Source organism: Gavia stellata, chromosome 1 (genome assembly GCF_030936135.1).
Source record: "Gavia stellata isolate bGavSte3 chromosome 1, bGavSte3.hap2, whole genome shotgun sequence".
In the NCBI taxonomy this organism is placed as follows: Eukaryota; Metazoa; Chordata; class Aves; order Gaviiformes; family Gaviidae; genus Gavia; species Gavia stellata.
Genome location: NC_082594.1, coordinates 2257206 through 2274781, shown reverse-complemented (window position 1 = coordinate 2274781; position 17576 = coordinate 2257206). Strand labels below are relative to the sequence as shown.

The 17576-nt window shown below is 58.3% G+C and overlaps 1 protein-coding gene across 1 annotated transcript in view; it reads left to right on the top strand.

The window, feature by feature from the left end:
• Window positions 1-17576, top strand: part of ARHGEF17 (Rho guanine nucleotide exchange factor 17) — a 37723-nt gene that overhangs the window by 13151 nt on the left and 6996 nt on the right. Inside the window, exons 2-7 of the mRNA XM_059815189.1 lie at window positions 11891-11968; window positions 14379-14561; window positions 14957-15073; window positions 15392-15484; window positions 16264-16440; window positions 16701-16751. Of these exons, the coding sequence (XP_059671172.1) occupies window positions 11891-11968; window positions 14379-14561; window positions 14957-15073; window positions 15392-15484; window positions 16264-16440; window positions 16701-16751 (699 nt within the window). The remainder of the gene's footprint in view (window positions 1-11890; window positions 11969-14378; window positions 14562-14956; window positions 15074-15391; window positions 15485-16263; window positions 16441-16700; window positions 16752-17576) is intronic.

The window sequence follows — 17576 nt, the reverse complement described above, 5'->3', positions numbered from 1 at the left end:
TGCTTGCACCCCCCTCACCTGGATCCACACTCCATGCCACCAGGCACCCAGGGCACCTCCTACCCACATGTGCCAGGCTGGCACCCAGCGCCGATGCCAAGGGGTGCCAGCATCGGGCGCTCCCCTTCTCCCTGGCTTCCCTCTCCCTCCAAAATCCCAATTATTATTGGTTTTGGGGTGCTGTGGGATGCGGGGTGCGGCTTGTGCCAGCAGCGGAGGATGCTGGTGGGGGATCCAGGGATGCTGGCGAGTCGTGGGGTGGCGTTACCCCTCGCCCGAGGGGTGCGGGGCCGAGCACGCCGGGAGGCAACGGAGAAGGAGAGGGGGGAGAAGAGCGCAGCTGACCTCAGCATCTGGAAAGCTGCGCTCTTGGGCCGCGGCCTGCGTGCCGAAAACCGGAGGCAAAAAAAACCTTCCATATTTGGTGAAAGCTGCTCTAGGGCTCGGCAAAGGCCGGCTGCAAACGGGGGGCCGGCAAGCCCCCCGCCGCGTCCTGGACTGCGGCGACACGAGTTTTGCAAGGGCTCTGCAAATGCGCCGGGGGATGGATGGCAGCGGGAGGGGGGGTAAATTGGGGTGAGCATTGCAGATCGGGTGGGAGCAGGGCATGGGAGGGGGCACCCATGGAGGAGGGAGGCTGCCCTGACATGCACCGGCATCACCCCGAGCCTCCTATTTTTGGAGGGGGGGAGCCCCTCACACCCCGGCGCCAGCAATGCAAACCCTGATTTCAAGTGAAAATCCCATGGGAAAATCCTCGTGATGCATTTAGAGGATGAATTTTTCTTACTTCGGGAAATGAGCCTCCCACCGTCTCCCCGCTGTCCATCCCACCGGCACCGCTCCCGGCCCTGCTGCTCACCGGAACAGCAGCGGGATGCCCAGCATCCTTCCACCCTGCCCTGAAAAAATTGCTCCGACTCCTTTATTTTTTTATTCCTGTTTTTTTCTCACACTTAAAAAGCAGAATTACAGCCAGGCCATGTCCTCCCGGGATGAATCACCGCAGCCGAGAAGTCAGAGAAGGGAAAACAACCAAATTCTCGGCTCATCCATTTGGGGCTGAAGCCACCCTCCTCCTCCTCCTCCTCTTCCTCCCCATCCCGGAGGCGGTTGTGCCTCTGGGTTTCTCCATGGGAGCATCTCTGAACAAATCAAGGCTCCTCTGTGAGCTGGGAGCCTGGGAAAAATCACGACCGAGGGAAAAGCAAACATCTCCAGCCCCAGGGCTGCGAATAAACACGGGAGTATTATTAGTAACCGAAGTGGAGCTGAATCAGAGCTGCTGATTTATGCTCTTATTTCCTTTCAAGAAATTACGCTTCGGAAAGTGGCTCGGACTTTTCTTACCCGTGGGAGAAGAGCGAGAGGCTGGGCGGGAATGCAGCCTTGGACGTGATGCTGTACGGCGTCAGCCCAGCTCGGGCACGGCCCCTCTTCTGTGGCACAGGTCCTCGTGTTTTCCTGGGACATGGAGGGTGGTTTCTCCAGGACACGGAGCCTGCTGGTCCCAGGGATGGAGGGACCTGGTACCCAGGGATGGGATGACTGGTATTTAGGGATGAGGAGACTGGTCCCAGGGCTGGACATCATTGGCACCTGGGGATGGGGTGACACGCCCTGGGAAGGAGGTGACTGGTGCCCAGGGATGCAGTGACATGCTCCAGGAAGGAGGTGGCTGGTACCCAGGGATGGTCGCGACTGGTGCCCAGGGATGGAGGTGACTGGTGCCTGGGGATGGCAGTGACTGGTGCCAGGGATGGATGTGACTGGTACCCAGGAATGGAGATGACTGGTGCCCAGGGATAGAGGTGGATGGCACCAGGGATGGAGGTGATTGGCACCCAGGGATGGGGTGACGTGCCCCGGAAAGGAGGTGACTGGTACTCAGGGATGGTGGTGGTTGGTACCAGGGATGGGGAGACTGGTACCAGGGATGGGATGACTGGTGCCCAGGGATGGAGGTGACTGGTACTCAGGGATGGAGGTGACTGGTACCAGGGATGGAGGTGACTGGTGCCCAGGGATGGAGGTGACTGGTACCAGGGATGGAGGTGACTGGTGCCCAGGGATGGAGGTGACTGGTGCCTGGGGATGGCAGTGACTGGTGCCAGGGATGGATGTGACTGGTACCCAGGAATGGAGATGACTGGTGCCCAGGGATGGAGGTGACTGGTACCAGGGATGGAGGTGACTGGTGCCCAGGGATGGAGGTGACTGGTACCAGGGATGGAGGTGACTGGTGCCCAGGGATGGAGGTGACTGGTGCCTGGGGATGGCAGTGACTGGTGCCAGGGATGGATGTGACTGGTACCCAGGAATGGAGATGACTGGTGCCCAGGGATGGAGGTGACTGGTACCAGGGATGGAGGTGACTGGTGCCCAGGGATGGAGGTGACTGGTGCTCAGGGATGGGGTGACTGGTACCAGGGATGGAGGTGACTGGTGCCCAGGGATGGGGTGACTGGTACCAGGGATGGAGGTGACTGGTAGCAGGGATGGGGTGACTGGTACCAGGGATGGAGGTGACTGGTGCTCAGGGATGGGGTGACTGGTACCAGAGATGGAGGTGACTGGTAGCAGGGATGGGGTGACTGGTACCAGGGATGGAGGTGACTGGTGCCCAGGGATGGAGGTGACTGGTACCAGGGATGGAGGTGACTGGTGCCCAGGGATGGAGGTGACTGGTGCTCAGGGATGGGGTGACTGGTACCAGGGATGGAGGTGACTGGTGCCCAGGGATGGGGTGACTGGTGCTCAGGGATGGGGTGACTGGTACCAGGGATGGAGGTGACTGGTGCCCAGGGATGGGGTGACTGGTACCAGGGATGGAGGTGACTGGTAGCAGGGATGGGGTGACTGGTACCAGGGATGGAGGTGACTGGTGCTCAGGGATGGGGTGACTGGTACCAGAGATGGAGGTGACTGGTAGCAGGGATGGGGTGACTGGTACCAGGGATGGAGGTGACTGGTGCTCAGGGATGGGGTGACTGGTACCAGAGATGGAGGTGACTGGTGCCCAGGGATGGGGTGACTGGTACCAGGGATGGAGGTGACTGGTGCCCAGGGATGGGGTGACTGGTACCAGGGATGGGGTGACTGGTAGCAGGGGTAGAGGTGACTCGTACCAGGGATGGGGTGACTGGTACCAGAGATGGAGGTGACTGGTGCCCAGGGATGGGGTGACTGGTACCAGGGATGGAGGTGACTGGTGCCCAGGGATAGAGTGACATGCCCAGGGATGCGGTGACTGGTACTGAGGGATGAGGAGGATGAGTACCAGGGATGGGAGTTACTGATGCCCAGGGATAGAGGTGATTGGCACCCGAGGAAGCCAGGGGCTGGTACCCAGCGAAGCAAGGCCTTCCCCTGTCCGGTGGCTGCTGTCCCTCCACCCGTGTGGCACAGAGCTGTGTGGGACATCTGGCTGAGCATCATTTATCCCGAGGCGAAGGTTGGATAGGTTTGCCTTGAAAGCCCTACAAAACCCAATCAAACCTCCTGCTTAAAAACATCCCGAGAGGAGATAATGTGATTTTTTTCCAAGTGATTTTCCTGCCAGAAACTGGGCGACTGAGGAAATAGGGGATTGGATGTAATAGCATCATCCTATTTTGGATGATGGTGCCAGCCAGGGGCTTTTCCAGCTGCGCGAGCAAGTTTTACGTGCCGGGGTGATGCCGTTTGCTGCGGAGGTGTTGGGATGTGTTGGGATGGATGGAAGTGGCTCCGGTTCTGTTTCCAAGCCCTTTTTTTCCAGGGTTTTGGTAGAAATAAAGCCAAGGGTGCACTAAAATTGTTAAGCTTGGGAGTTTGCCATGCACTGCGGGCTCCCTGGGGCAGGGGACTGTCCCCACGGGCCAGTGGCTCCCACTATGTCCCAGCTCCCTCTAGTGGGATCTGCCCCTGGAAGAAGCATCCAGGGAAAGAAAAGGTGCAGAAATCCCAGTTCCCCCCACTTTCTTCCAAACTGGGAATGGGGGCCTCAAGGAAGTGCCGAGATTCAGGCTCCTCCTAGCACAAGCCTACTACGAGACCCTAGAGAATTCCCCCTCGACCCCAGCGGTGCAGAGCATCGGGAGCCAGAGGCGGGGACAAGCCGTAACGGGGGAAAAAACAACTCGTATTTATTTATTCTTAAAATTTTGGCACATTTTGGAGGGGTGGGAATAATTTTGCTTGAAGCGGGGCTAGCTCCTCCTTCGGCAGCTGCAGGCGGGATGAGCTGGGAAGGCCCCGAGCGGTAAATCCGACTCCCAAAATGGTCTGAAACGCTCCAGATTTTTCCTAAAGCCGTAATTTTTTGCCCCAAAGCGAGGTTGCAGGGTCAAAATCCCCACTACAGTTCACCCAGGGTATGGCTGAGCCCTGACACAACTCATTACACCGCTGGCCTCAGAGAAATGCTGCGTGTTGTGGGTCCAGGAAGGGAATTTTGGGGTGAAACGGTGTCTCTAGGGATACAGTGATCCCCCCTCCCATGGGATGTGATTGTAGCGTCTCAGCCAGGTGGTGACAGCGCATGTGACACCCACCCGCGCATCCCTGGCTTCAGTGACCCAATTCCCACCTGCAGCGGGATTGGGGGGGGCAGGGGGGGAATTCCTCCGAGTGGCTGCAAGTGGCGTCATTACATGCACCGATGTGTGCACGGTCTCAGCCTGGGCTCAAGGGCCAGAGGTTGCCATGATGGCTGGGATTTCTCAGGGATGTACATCCCTGCTCTCCTTTTCCCCTAAAACCCCATTTTTCTTCAAAAAAATGAAGTTTTTAGGACTATCCTCCATCGCTGCCTCTTTGTTTGCAGGGGTTGGAGGCAGGACATGATTTGCCAGGTCCGTTTTTTAATATTTTAAGATGTTTTAAAATCCCCGGGGATGCTCAAGCTCCTCCTGCATCGCTATGCCCGGGAGGGGAAAAGCAAAATGATGGATTTGCACCCAGATTTTTTATTAAAAAATAAAAATAGAGGAACCTAGGAGAGCTCCCGTCCTTCGGTGGGAGGCCAAGCAGGGATGAGGGGTTGTATTTCCAATGCCGGAGGGAAAAACTGGGGGAAAACTCCCTCTCCGAGCCCCCCATCCTGGATTTGGGGCACTGCCAAATTGCCCTCCCAAATCCCCAGTGCCGGATCCACTCCATCTTTGGGTTTTTTGGGAGCATCCTTGGGATGCTGGGACAAGCCTTTGGGATGGGGGATGAACCCCTTGGCTCCATCCCAAGGGATCGGGATGCTTTTCCCAGGAGGGTTTGGGGTTTTGGGGGGAGGAAACACCCAGGTTGGAAAAAAAAAAAAAAAAGATAAAAAAAAAAGGCTTGTCCGAAAGGAAATCTAAAGGTGTTTACAAAGAGCCGCGCTGCTAAAAATAACCGGCTCATATTTTAGACGGCCCTAAAAATAGGCAGTGCTGTTGGAGTGGCCAAACACTCCCAGGAATTTCCTGTGGGCTGCGGGCCGCGCGCAGGGGGGTCCGGGCTTGGCGGCCGGCGGGGACGGCCAGCATCGCTCCGGCTTTTTCTTTCCTGGGTGACAGTGAGATAACCTCTGTTGGGCCCCTGGATGCACAGCAGGATCCAGCCTGTCTCCTTCCCTGGTCCGGGCAGTGACAGGCTTAACCCTTCTCCATCCATCCTTCCTCCCTGATAACATCCGAAGAGGTTGGGTGGGTTTGAGGAAGGTTTTTAAACCCATCAGCAGAAAGCTCAACCTTATAGTAGACACTGGAGAATCTACTTGCACAGTTAAATGAAGGGATTGACTCAAGGGAGGTGTTTGGGGATTGGGGATGTGGGAAGGACCCTCTGCAGATGGAGATGCAGAGGGATCCCCTCACTTGCCCCGGGGACAAGCGATCCCAAGGGAGGACTCGAGGGCGTTGCTGCAGGCGGAGCGGCCGGGTCACCGGCGTCGCAGCGTCACGGCGTCGCAGCGTCATGGCGTCGCAGGCCAGCTGGGGCCGGGGTTGCAATTTAAATGAGGCTGGCATTGCAAGAGGAACGGGTTTGGGTTTGCAACCCAGGTGGATCGGGGACTGCAATGCGGATGGGCCCGGGGTTGCAGCCCTGATGGGTCTGGGATTGCAAGAGGAATGGGTTTGGGATTGCAAGAGGAACGGGTTTGGGATCCCCCAAATGAGCCCGGGATTGCAACACAGATGGATCCAGGATTGCAAACCGAGCGGGTCCGGGATTGCAACCCAGATGGCTCTGGGGTTACAGCCCAAATGGGTCCAGAACTGCAACCCTGGTGGGTCCAGGATTGCAACCAGATTGCAACCCAGATGAGCCCGGATTGCAATGCAGACGGACCCAGGATTGCAACCCGGATGGGTCTGGGATTGCCATGCGGATGGGCCCAGGGTTGCAGCCCTGCTGGGTGTGGGATTGCAGCAGGAATGGGTTTGGGATTGCAACCCAGGTGGATCGGGGATTGCAACCCAAACGAGCCCGGGATTGCAACACAGATGGATCCAGGATTGCAAACCGAGTGGGTCTGGGATTGCAACCCGGAGCAGCCCCATTGCAACCCGGACGGGCCCGGGATTGCAGCCTGAATGGGCCCAGATTTGCAGTCCAGATGGGTCTGGGATTGCAACAGAAATGGGTCTGGGATCGGATCCCAGAAGAGCTCAGGAATGCAACCCAGATGGGACCAGGATTGCAACCCAAACGGATCTGGGATTGCAATCCAGGTGGGACTAGGATTGCAACCCAAACGGATCTGGGATTGCAACCCAGATGGGACCAGGATTGCAACCCAAACAGATCTGGGATTGCAATCCAGGTGGGACCAGGATTACAACCCAAACAGATCGGGGATTGCAACCCAGATGGGACCAGGATTACAACCCAAACGGATCTGGGATTGCAACCCAGGTGGGACCAGGATTGCAACCCAAACAGATCTGGGATTGCAACCCAAACGGATCGGGGATTGCAACCCAGGTGGGACCAGGATTGCAACCCAAACGGATCTGGGATTGCAACCCAGATGGGACCAGGATTGCAACCCAAACAGATCTGGGATTGCAACCCAGATGGGACCAGGATTGCAACCCAAACAGATCTGGGATTGCAATCCAGGTGGGACCAGGATTACAACCCAAACAGATCTGGGATTGCAACCCAGATGGGACCAGGATTACAACCCAAACGGATCTGGGATTGCAACCCAGATGGGACCAGGATTGCAACCCAAACAGATCTGGGATTGCAACCCAGATGGGACCAGGATTGCAACCCAAACAGATCTGGGATTGCAACCCAAATGGATCTGGGATTGCAACCCAGGTGGGACCAGGATTGTAACCCAAACGGATCGGGGATTGCCACCCAGATGGGACCAGGATTGCAATCCAGACAGGTCCAGGATTGCAACAGCAATGGGTCTGGGACGACCGGGGTGCTGCAGACGGAATCGCAGGAGCCGCTACCTTGCAAACAGCCTCATTACCCCTAATGCAATTAGCTGTACCGGGTGCAGCGCAGGCACCCATCGTGCCCATGCCGGGTGCTGTAGGTCCTTCCTCCCTGATTCCAGTGAGGGGGTGTATTTAAATCTGCTGCAACTCTCCTCTCATTATATGCACCGAGTTGGCCGTTCTCTGCCATGCACCCTGGGGATGGTGCCAGGGATGGGCTATGCACCCATCCCGGCCCTCGCGGCACCCTCCCCGGGGTGGGATGTTCATCATCCTCATTACCAAGAGGAAATTTACTGGCTGCAATGGGAGGACGCAGCCCTGCTGCACGCCGTTGCTGTGGAAACGGGGTGAGCGGCTAATTAGATTTAATTAACGAAGCAGGAGGGGAGTGTTACCAACGGATCTAGGCAGGGTTCATCACCCGGCAAGCAGGGATGTGGGTGCTGAGGTGATGGCGAGAGGGGGGCAGCAGGCTTGCTTCGTGCCTCAGTTTCCCTGTCTGCAAGGTCGGGGAGGGGGAGATGGTCCCCAGGGACCCCCCCCAACTGATGGGGACGGGGGCCTCAAGGATGCTCAGCGCCCCATCACAGCAGCATCTACGCACCCCCCCCAAAAAAAAATCACATGCCCCAAGAAAGCATCGCCCCCCACACACACACACCCCGTCCTCCTCTCCACCAGCATCCCCCCAGCAGGATCTGGCCCTGCCTGCATCCGCGCGTGTGTGGGCACGGCTCTGCCTCCATCTCCGATTGCTCTCGCTTGCCCGTGCCTCGGTAGCACCCGGGGCCGGGGACCCGCGTGCCGCCACGGACGCAGGCGCACGCCCGCCGCACGCATCCTGCAGCCGCTCTGCGGGAGGGCTTTATTTTTTTTATATATATATATATACACACACACACAGAGAACCCTGTCGATATAAATAGCTCGTCTATTTTATTTCCCTCCTCGCTGCATCCCAGCGCAGTGTTCCGGCTATTTTAAAGGGGGAACCTGGGGGTATATATATCTCTCTCTCTATTATTTTTTTTATTCCTTGGGCCGCGTGGGACGGACCGACCCCTGGGACCCGCATGCTGCAGATGGTGAGGACTCTGGCGCAGTTCACCATCGCGCTGGAGGACATGCGAGACATCGGCGACGGCATCGACGCGGCCTTCGCCGCCTCCGGTCTCGGTGGGGCGGCCGAGGAGCTGCCGGAGAAGGGTTGCGGCAGTCGCGGTGGTACCGAGGTGATGCCAAAAGGGATGGGGGGGGTCTTGGGGATGGAGAAGGGGGGGTGTCTGGTGGAATTGGGGGGGGATATATGGAGGGGGTGCATGGTTGCGTCATGTTTGGACACGTGTGCGCCCAGCAGAACCCGGCACCTGCAGGGTCTGGACCGCGATTGCCGTGGCAACGGTGCCTCCATCCTCATCCTCAGCCCACCTCCCCCAGGGTTCCCCGGATCACGGGGTGCGGGGGGGTGATGCTCCCACCCCGAGAGGGTGATGGGGGGCTGGAGCCATCGCTGCCAACACCCCCCCAATGCTGATTTACACCGTGTAGGCGTCGGCAGGTGGGGAAATACCCCAATTCCCATCGCGGTGACGGCTGATCCCGAGGGTGCTGAGCATCTCGGGGGAGGCGGGATGCGGCCGGGGTGCAGCGGGGGGGTCCCCAAGGAGAGCAGATGGAAACCGAAGCAACATCAGCCCTGCAGAGGAGAGGCTTTGCCGGGGTAAGGGATGCAGTGAGGCACATCCTGCCCACGCCCGGGTACCTCTTCGCCCTGCCAGGATGGTGCGTTACCCACAGCTCTTGCTCATCCCAGTGGGAATTTCTCTCCACTGGGATAATACCGCTGCTGTAATGGTGGAAAAAAATCCCCTTGCCAACGGCTGGGCCTCATCCTGCGTCTCCCCACCGCTGCAAAACCCCAGCTGTCAGTGTGACGCGCGATGCTGAGCCTGTTCAGCTCACCAATCCGGCCCTTGGCTTCGGTAGCTGGAACAGCTCCGGAAAATGCCAGGAGCATCATGTTGAGGCAGGGAACTACAGGCTGTGCAAGGGTTGGGGAAACTGAGGCAGGGCAGGGGGGTCAGGCGCTCTGCACCCCTGAAGCCCAATCTCCAGCGGGTGCCCTTCAGCAATTAATCCAACAGTGAGAGTGTTAATAAACTTCAGGCTGTAATGAAGAGGGGAGGTCTCAGCTGGCATCCCTGAGGACCCCGGCATCAATGTGTTTTGGGGGGCAGGTTTCCTTGGGGGGCTTTGACCCGTCACCGTAATATTTGGCTCTATACAGCAGTTTCCTCCTTGCTTGGCTGAAAAGGCTAATATTAGCTTGGTGGATGAGTGGGGAAACTGAGGCACGGCTCTGTTCTCAAGCACTGAGCAGGATCTGGCCAGGATCCTTCTCCATTGCTCCCTGGGGACCACCGGGGAGATGGCAGTCTCCATCCGTGGTGAGGATGGTTGGGTTAAGGCTTCCTTCTGTGGTTGCAGAGCGGCTTTGCGGCACTTGTGTCCCCGCTGGGAGCAGGAGGTGGGACACAGCCCCGCGTGGTCGGAGGACAGAGGCTCATCCCACGAGAAGATGGGGGACATGGGGGTTTGGCGGCTCCAGCAACCCCCATAGCGACAGCGGGTCAGGGGAACCTGGTCCCAACGTGCTGTGGTGGCCAGGTGGGACATCTCTGCACCCAGGGCTGTTGGGGTGTCCGAGCACCCAAGACCTTTGGAGGGTCTGTGTCCACAGGGGCTTTGGGGTGTCTGTGCACCTACAGCATTTAGGGTGTCCCTGCACCCATGGCCTTTGGGGTGTCTCCATTAATGGGACACTTTGAGTGTCTCTGTGCCCAGGTTCATAGGAGCCATCTCCACACCCGGGGCCTTTGGGACATCTCTATACCCATGGCCTTGGGGGTGTCCAAGCCTACAGGGACTTTGGGGTGTCTCACACCCATGCCTTGGGGTCTCTGTACCCAGGGCCTTTGAGGTATCCAAGCACCCAGGGACTTTGGGGTGTCCCTGCACCCAAAGCTTAGGGTGTCTCTGAGCCTAGGGCCTTTGGATGGTCTCCATGAACAGGATCGTTGCAGTGTCTCCATACCCAGCACCTTGGAATATCTCCTTTTCCAGGGCCAGTGGAGGGGCTCTGTATCCCAAACTTTTGGGGCTTCTCACACCCAGGGCATTTGGAGCACCTCCACAACCGAAACTTTTGGGGTATCTCTGCACCCAGGGCCCTTGGAGCATCTCTGCACCAAAAAATTTTGGGGCTTCTCAGATCCAGGGCCTTTGGAGCACCTCCACAACCAAAACTTTTGGGGTATCTCTGCACCCAGGGTGTCTCCGGAGCATCTCGGCAACAAAACATTTGGGGTATCTTTGCACCTAGGACCTCTGGAGTGCCTCTGCACCCAAAATATTTGGAGTGTCTCATGCCCAGACCCTTTGGAGCATCTTGCACCCAAAACTTTTGGGGTATCGCTGCATTCAGGGCCTTTGGAGCATCTCCACAGACAGAACTTTTGAGGTACCTCTGCACCCAGGTCTCTGGAGCATCTCCACACACAAAACTTTTGGGGTGTCTCTGGAACATTTCTGCGCCCAAAACTTTTGGGGTGCCTCTGCTCCCAGGGCCCTTGGAGCATCTCCACACCCAAAAGGTCTGGGGTATTTCTGCACCCAAAACTTTTGGGGTGTCATGGCACCCAGGGTCTCTGGAACATCTCTGCACCCAAAAATTTTGGGGTGTCATCATACTGAGGGTCTCTGGAGCATCTCTGCACCCAAAACTTTTGTGGTATCATTGCTCCCAGGGTCTCTGGAGCATCTCTGCACCCAAAATTTTTGGGGTGTCTCTGCATGCGGGTTCTTTGGAGCATCTCACACCCAAAACTTTTGGGGTGTCTCATACCCTGGGTTCTGCAGCATCTCACCCCCAGGCTGAGCTGCAGGGGTGTCCCCCCATGTGCTGCATACGAGGGGGGTGTCCAAGCCCCACAACAAAGATCCCAACCCATCTGCTTCCCAAGACTGGCAGACCATCCCACCCCACCACCTCCCCGTGCCCCCCACCACCCCATTAATCCCCCTCCTGTGGGGCCACAGCCCAGCGCTGGGGTGCCTGGGGTGCCGGGCGGGAGGCGAATTCCTACGGGACCGCTCTGAGCGGAGCCGCCGGAGAGACGAAGGGCGCCGGGACCGACCCATGTAGGGCTGTGAGAGCCAGGGCGGGCTCCTGACGCGGCCGCGGAGGAAACCAGGCGTCTCTGTGCGCTCGGTGTCATGTACTTCCTAATCCTCCCGGATTCCTCCATCGGGGTGGAGAGGGAGTGGAGGGGAGCTGGACGCCAGCCGGGCTCCTCTGGCGTTCAGCCTCCCCACCGAGCCCCCGTGCCGGCACTGACACCCGCCACGTAGCTCCCCTCCATTGTGTCACCCCAAAACTCATCTTGTCTTTCTTGCCACCCGGGCAGGACATGAGGAAACACGTCATCATGACGCTGCTGGACACGGAGCAGTCCTACGTGGAGTCCTTGCGCACCTTGATGCAGGTAATGCGGCACGGCTGGGGACGTGGCACCCCGAACCACGTCATGGTGTGACCGTCCCTTGCATGTCACCGTCCCCGGGACCCCAAGTCGGACCCCCAGCTGTGGGTGCTCTACCAGCACTGATGCGGCGCTGGGGACGGGTGGCAGTGGAGATGTTGGGGACAGCAGGACTGGAGGTGGGAGCAGCGTGGCAACAGTGTCAAGACGGGGTGTGGGGGTCACCTCTGTGCCCCAAAGCCTGTAACATGCCTGGTGGGTTGTCACCTGGTGGGTATCATGTCCCCAAGCCCCTTCCCGTGCTTGCCCCCCAAAAGCTCTTCCTCATGTTGCACCCTGTCTCCTGGGCCGTTGCTGATGGCCATCGCATCATGGGGGACCCCTTACATCCCCCATTCCCATGTACCCCCATTTTCTGCTCAGCGTCATCACCTGCAGCCATGGGCCAAGGGTTTTTCTCTGTCCTTTTTTTACTGAGCTGGTTCCAACCCCCTGGAGCAGCCTGGCCGGAGGGTCCACCCCGCGTTTCAGATGTTAATGAAGGTGTTTCAGAAGGTTAATGGTGGTCAACGCCCTGGAGACTAGGTCATGCTTGCGTAGGTGTGGGTTGGCCAACCACATCGCTGGAGGTGGAAACACCAAAAAATCAGAGCTCTGCTCTGCTCGATATGAAGCGGTGCCTGTAGGACATCTGCTGGGCACGTCCACGAGGGCGTGGGGCACCCGTCATTCCAACACCCGCCTTTCCCCATAAATCCCCTGCGAGGATGCCCCCATGGTGGACCCAGGTGTGGTCTGCCAGATGTTGCTGCAGGAGGGAAGGACCCTTCGAGACTGTTCCTAGTGCAGATGTTGGCTTGGAGGGGCGAGAGGACCCTGGCTCTGGGGCTTATTTTGGGGGAAGCTGTACAGGGTTTGGGGTCAGGTGGTGTCCTTGCTGGTCTTGGCATGGGCAGAGGCTGTCCCGCGGGCTGTGTCCTCCTCTGAGGTGGGGCAGGAGGCTGGTTGGAGAGAGGACAGCCGTGCTGGGGCTCACCAGTTCCCCACTGGAGGGACAGGTTGGACACGGGTGGGAGCCACAGGGCATTAATGCCTGAGCTCTTGCCCATGGGACATGTCCTGACACAGTGCAACCAGGGGGACCTGGCTTTCTGGGGCGGGGGTCACAGGGTTCCAGATGCCCCCAGCTCTCTGTCTTAGCTGGGACAAGGTGCTTGGATCAGTGATGTGGCCCCGGTGGCATGTAGCATGGTGGCTACCAGGGACAGGGAGCACCTTGGAGCATCATCTTCCCACCAAGCCAGACGGTGCATGGGCAAGCCCTGCCTGTGCTCCTCGTGTGCCAAGGCAGGGCTGTCTCCATGCTCTTCTTCCCCATCAAGTCCCTGCTCCCCCAATTTCATAGCGAGTGGGATGCATGGCAGAGCCCAGCCCAGCTCCCACTGGATGTGTTGGCCACAGAAGGGCAGGTGAGGCAGGTTATGAGCCTCAGGAAGGATTTGGCCCTTCTAACTTGGGTTTTCACGAGTTACCCACCGTCAGCCTGAGGAACCTCATCCTTGGGGGATGACTCCTCCCTCGCCAGCTTGGATGGAGATGTCCAAAGCAGCTCAAGGTGGGTCCTGTCCTCACCGCTCAGCAAAATGGTCCTCCCACCATCCTGAAGGACACCAGCACCCCATACTGGTTGGGCTGAGGAGGAGGCAAGGCCTGAGAAGACCTTCCTCATCCTGCATCCCTTGCAAATCCAGCTGTCGCGTTCCTGGGGGCACTGCTCCCTTCCGCAGCTCTGCCCCACGGGGGAGAAAAGGGGTTTTGTAGCAGAACTGCCCACCCAGCCTTGCAGAGGACCTGCTCTTGTCTCACTTTTCCTACTGACGCTGAGCATTGCTCATTGGCCATTGCTCAAGAGATGATGGCGAGGTGGTCCAGGGCTTGACCCAGTGCCTCCACCCCGCTCACTCCAGCCCCTCCCAGACCCAAACACCCTAAATCCCACTGGGAACCCATTGGCTTTTGGATCCCAGGGTCGTGCTGCCGTGAAGCCCCAGCTGGGCCAGGCTCTGTAGCAGATGGAGGTGACCAAGGCTCATGACGGCAAAGGTTTGGAGCCTCTCAAGGCCATGGCTGGGGAACAGAGGATGCTGTGCTTCGGGGGTTGCTTGTGCAGACCTACCCCACTCCCCACTCTGCCGTGGGGATGCACTGGGTGAAATGGGACCCAGGGGGGCTGGGGTGCAAAACCAGGCAGTGCCTGGTCCTTCTGATGGGTCCCACAACCCAACGTTCACTGGCGGAACCCCCTGCTGCAGGATGCTACCGATCCCCATTTTTACAGGGGTTGAAAAATTCATACTGGGGGGAGGGAGAAAAAGAAATTTATGGGGACCCCAATGCCTTTGCTTCCCCGCAGGGTTACATGAAGCCGCTGAAGCAGCCAGAGAACTCGCTGCTGTGCGACCCATCGCTGGTAGACGAGATCTTCGACCAGATCCCTGAGCTGCTGGAGCACCACGAGCAGTTCCTGGAGCAGATCCACGACTGCGTGCAGAACTGGCACGAAAAGCAGAAAGTGGGCGACCTCCTCGTGCAGTCGGTAGGTCCTCACGGGGTGGATTTCCCCCGGGGAACCCAGGCGTGCCCGCTCTCGGGCATGGCCCCAGCAGGAAAAGTTTTGGAGCAGGAGGCAGGGGAGTGATTAAAGGACGGGCCAAACACGCCTGAGATGGAGAACAGGAGACAATCTCCAGGCCTGCCGTCTGCTTAGCGTAACGCCGGGGTGTTGCGGCGACCGGCTGGGTCTGCAGCTCCGTGTTTCTGCCTCGGGAGCAGAAATGTCAGGGCTGAAAAATCGAGGGGGGCGGGTGGCGGGCGAGCCCTCCCCGCGCCAGCCCAGAGCCAGGATTAACCCTTGGGGCAGCTTCTTCCAGGCTTGCCCGGGAGGTCCGTGCTGGACCTATTCCCTTTTTCCCCCCTCTTTTCCCCTCCCAGTTCTCCAAGGACGTGCTGGTGAACATCTACTCTGCCTACATCGATAACTTCCTCAATGCCAAGGATGCCGTAAGGATCGCCAAGGAAGCCCGGCCAGCGTTCATGAAGTTCCTGGAGGTGGGTCCTGGTTCCTCTCCCCATAGATGCTGGCCGAGGTCCACAGCCACCTGCAAGGCAGCTGGTGGGGCAGGATGGAGATTAATGGGAGTAAACTGGTAATCTGTGGTCAGACTGGGGTTTTCCCTCACATTTTTCTTCTTGGTTTTATTGCAAAGAGGCCAGGTTAGGATGAACCGGAGTCACTGCGGGTGGTGTAAAAAGGAGTCACCCTGACTCCAAACGGGTGTTGCTCCAGGTCCTGGGCTGGTGGCACGGCGGGTCCCTGCTGTGTCCCACCTAACGGGCCCATCCTTGTCCCCCACCGGTGTTTTGCAGCAAAGCATGCGGGAGAACAAGGAGAAGCAGGCTCTGTCCGACCTGATGATCAAGCCGGTGCAGAGGATCCCGCGATACGAGCTGCTGGTGAAGGTGGGTGCAGGCAGCCGGGTGCAGGCAGGAGGGAGTCTGTGCCGTGCCAGGAGTGGGTGAGACCACAGCTCCTCCTCACCTCCATGTAATGGAAGCTTTTAGGAGTCTCACGTCTTTCCTGGCCCCTTTTCCCATCCCTTGACATGAAGTTGGTGTCCCCGGCCATGCGTGCGGCTCTGCCATCCTGGGGATGGTTACCCTGAAGACTGTCACCCTGCTGTCCCCCTCAGCGTGTCCCTACGGGTGTGCACTCCCCTTCCCCTCTACCTTTCTGCTGGACAGTTGGACATTGAAGCGCCATTTTGAGACCTGTTGCACTGCCACCCCGTCTGTGCCTCAGTTTCCCCATGCCAGGGTCACTCTCCGTGGCGCTGAGGCTGATGGAGATGCGCTTTCACAGAATCACAGAATGGTCTGGGGTGGAAGGGACCTTCAAAGATCACCTCCCTGCTATGGGCAGGGACATCTTCCACTAGATCGGGTTGCTCAAAGCCCCGTCCAACCTCACCTTGAGCATTTGCAGTGATGAATTTTGGGCGTATGTGCAAGGTGATGATGTGCTCTCAGGAGCTGGTGGCCTCTTTAGAGGTGGAAAAGACCAGGCTGGTGGTGGCCAAAGCTCAAGGCTTCATTTCTTTGCAAAACCTTTCCTGCATGGGGCTGGTTTCCATCCCCAGCAGCCAGAGCAGTGTGGTACGGGCTTTTGCTTGGAGGTGTCATGGCATCGTCGATGCCCAGGCTTTGCCCGTGGTGTCATCCCGGCTGTGTCCCTGTGGTAGGACCTCCTGAAGCACACGCCAGAGGACCACCCTGACCACCCTTTCCTCATCGACGCCCAGCGCAACATCAAACAAGTGGCTGAGAGGATCAACAAGGGCATGAAGAGCGCAGAGGAGGTGGAGAGGAACGCCCGGATCGTGCAGGAGATCGAGTCCCACATCGAAGGGATGGAAGACGTACGTATGGGGGTCTTACATGGGGTCGGTCTTTTCTTCTCCCCAAAATACAACCCTTTCTGCTCTTTCTGGGTCACCCCAGGCTGGGCCACTTCTCTTCTCTTCCGGGTCCTGTTTTCCCCATCATCACTTGGCCTTGGTGGGCCCCTGGGGGTTTGGGAAGAGGCTGGGGTGCTGGTTCTGAGCCGCAGGGGCAGGGATGAAGCCCATGAGGACCCTCCCCTGGGGCTCCCCACTCACGAGTCTCCTTGTCCCCACAGCTCCAGGCCCCGCTCCGCAGGTTCCTGCGCCAGGAGATGGTTGTGGAAGTGGTAAGAGCAGGGTGGTCCCTTGTCACCATCAGGGCCATGGGACTGCACACCGGATGGGGCAGTGGGAGGCTATGATTGCGGGTCATGGGACGCCTGTGTGCCCATGGGAGGCTACAGATGGGTGGATGGATTGTTGGATGGATGGAAGCTGCATCAGCGGAAGCTCCGACGCTCCGACTGGACATTAGGAAAAGGTTCTTCAATGAGAGGGTGGTCGGCCAATGGAACAGGCTCCCCAGGGAAGAGTTCACGGCACCAAGCCGGTCAGCGTTCAAGGAGTGTCTGGGTGATGCTCTTAGTCATATGGTTTGGTGCTGGGTAGTCCTGCGAGGAGCAGGGGCTTGGACTCGATGGGTCCCTTCCAACTCAAGATATTCTATGATTCTATGGTTCTATAAAGATGGACAGATGGATGGAAGGATGGATGGATGGAAGAATGGAAGGATAGATGGATGGATGGATGGGTGGACAGAAGGATGGATGGGTGGATGGATGGAAAGAACAGCCAGATGGAAGGATGGATGAAGGGATGGATGGAAGGATGGAAGAAGAGATGGATGGAAGGATGGACAGATGGATCGATGACAGATCAATGGGGACAATATAAAATTCCCCAAGTGTGTGGGGGAAGATAAGATGGGTTTAGGAGCAGGCAGGAGGCAGGGGAAGCCCGCAGCAGTCCCAGGCCAGGGGTGGATAGGGAGGCTGGAGGTGGAGACCACAGGGTTCCTGGTGAGCCCATGCCTGGTGTTCCCATGCCCTTGGTGCTTCCCCGCGAGTGGGACCCTGTGGCTTTGCCTGCACAGCCATTGCACCCATGTCCCC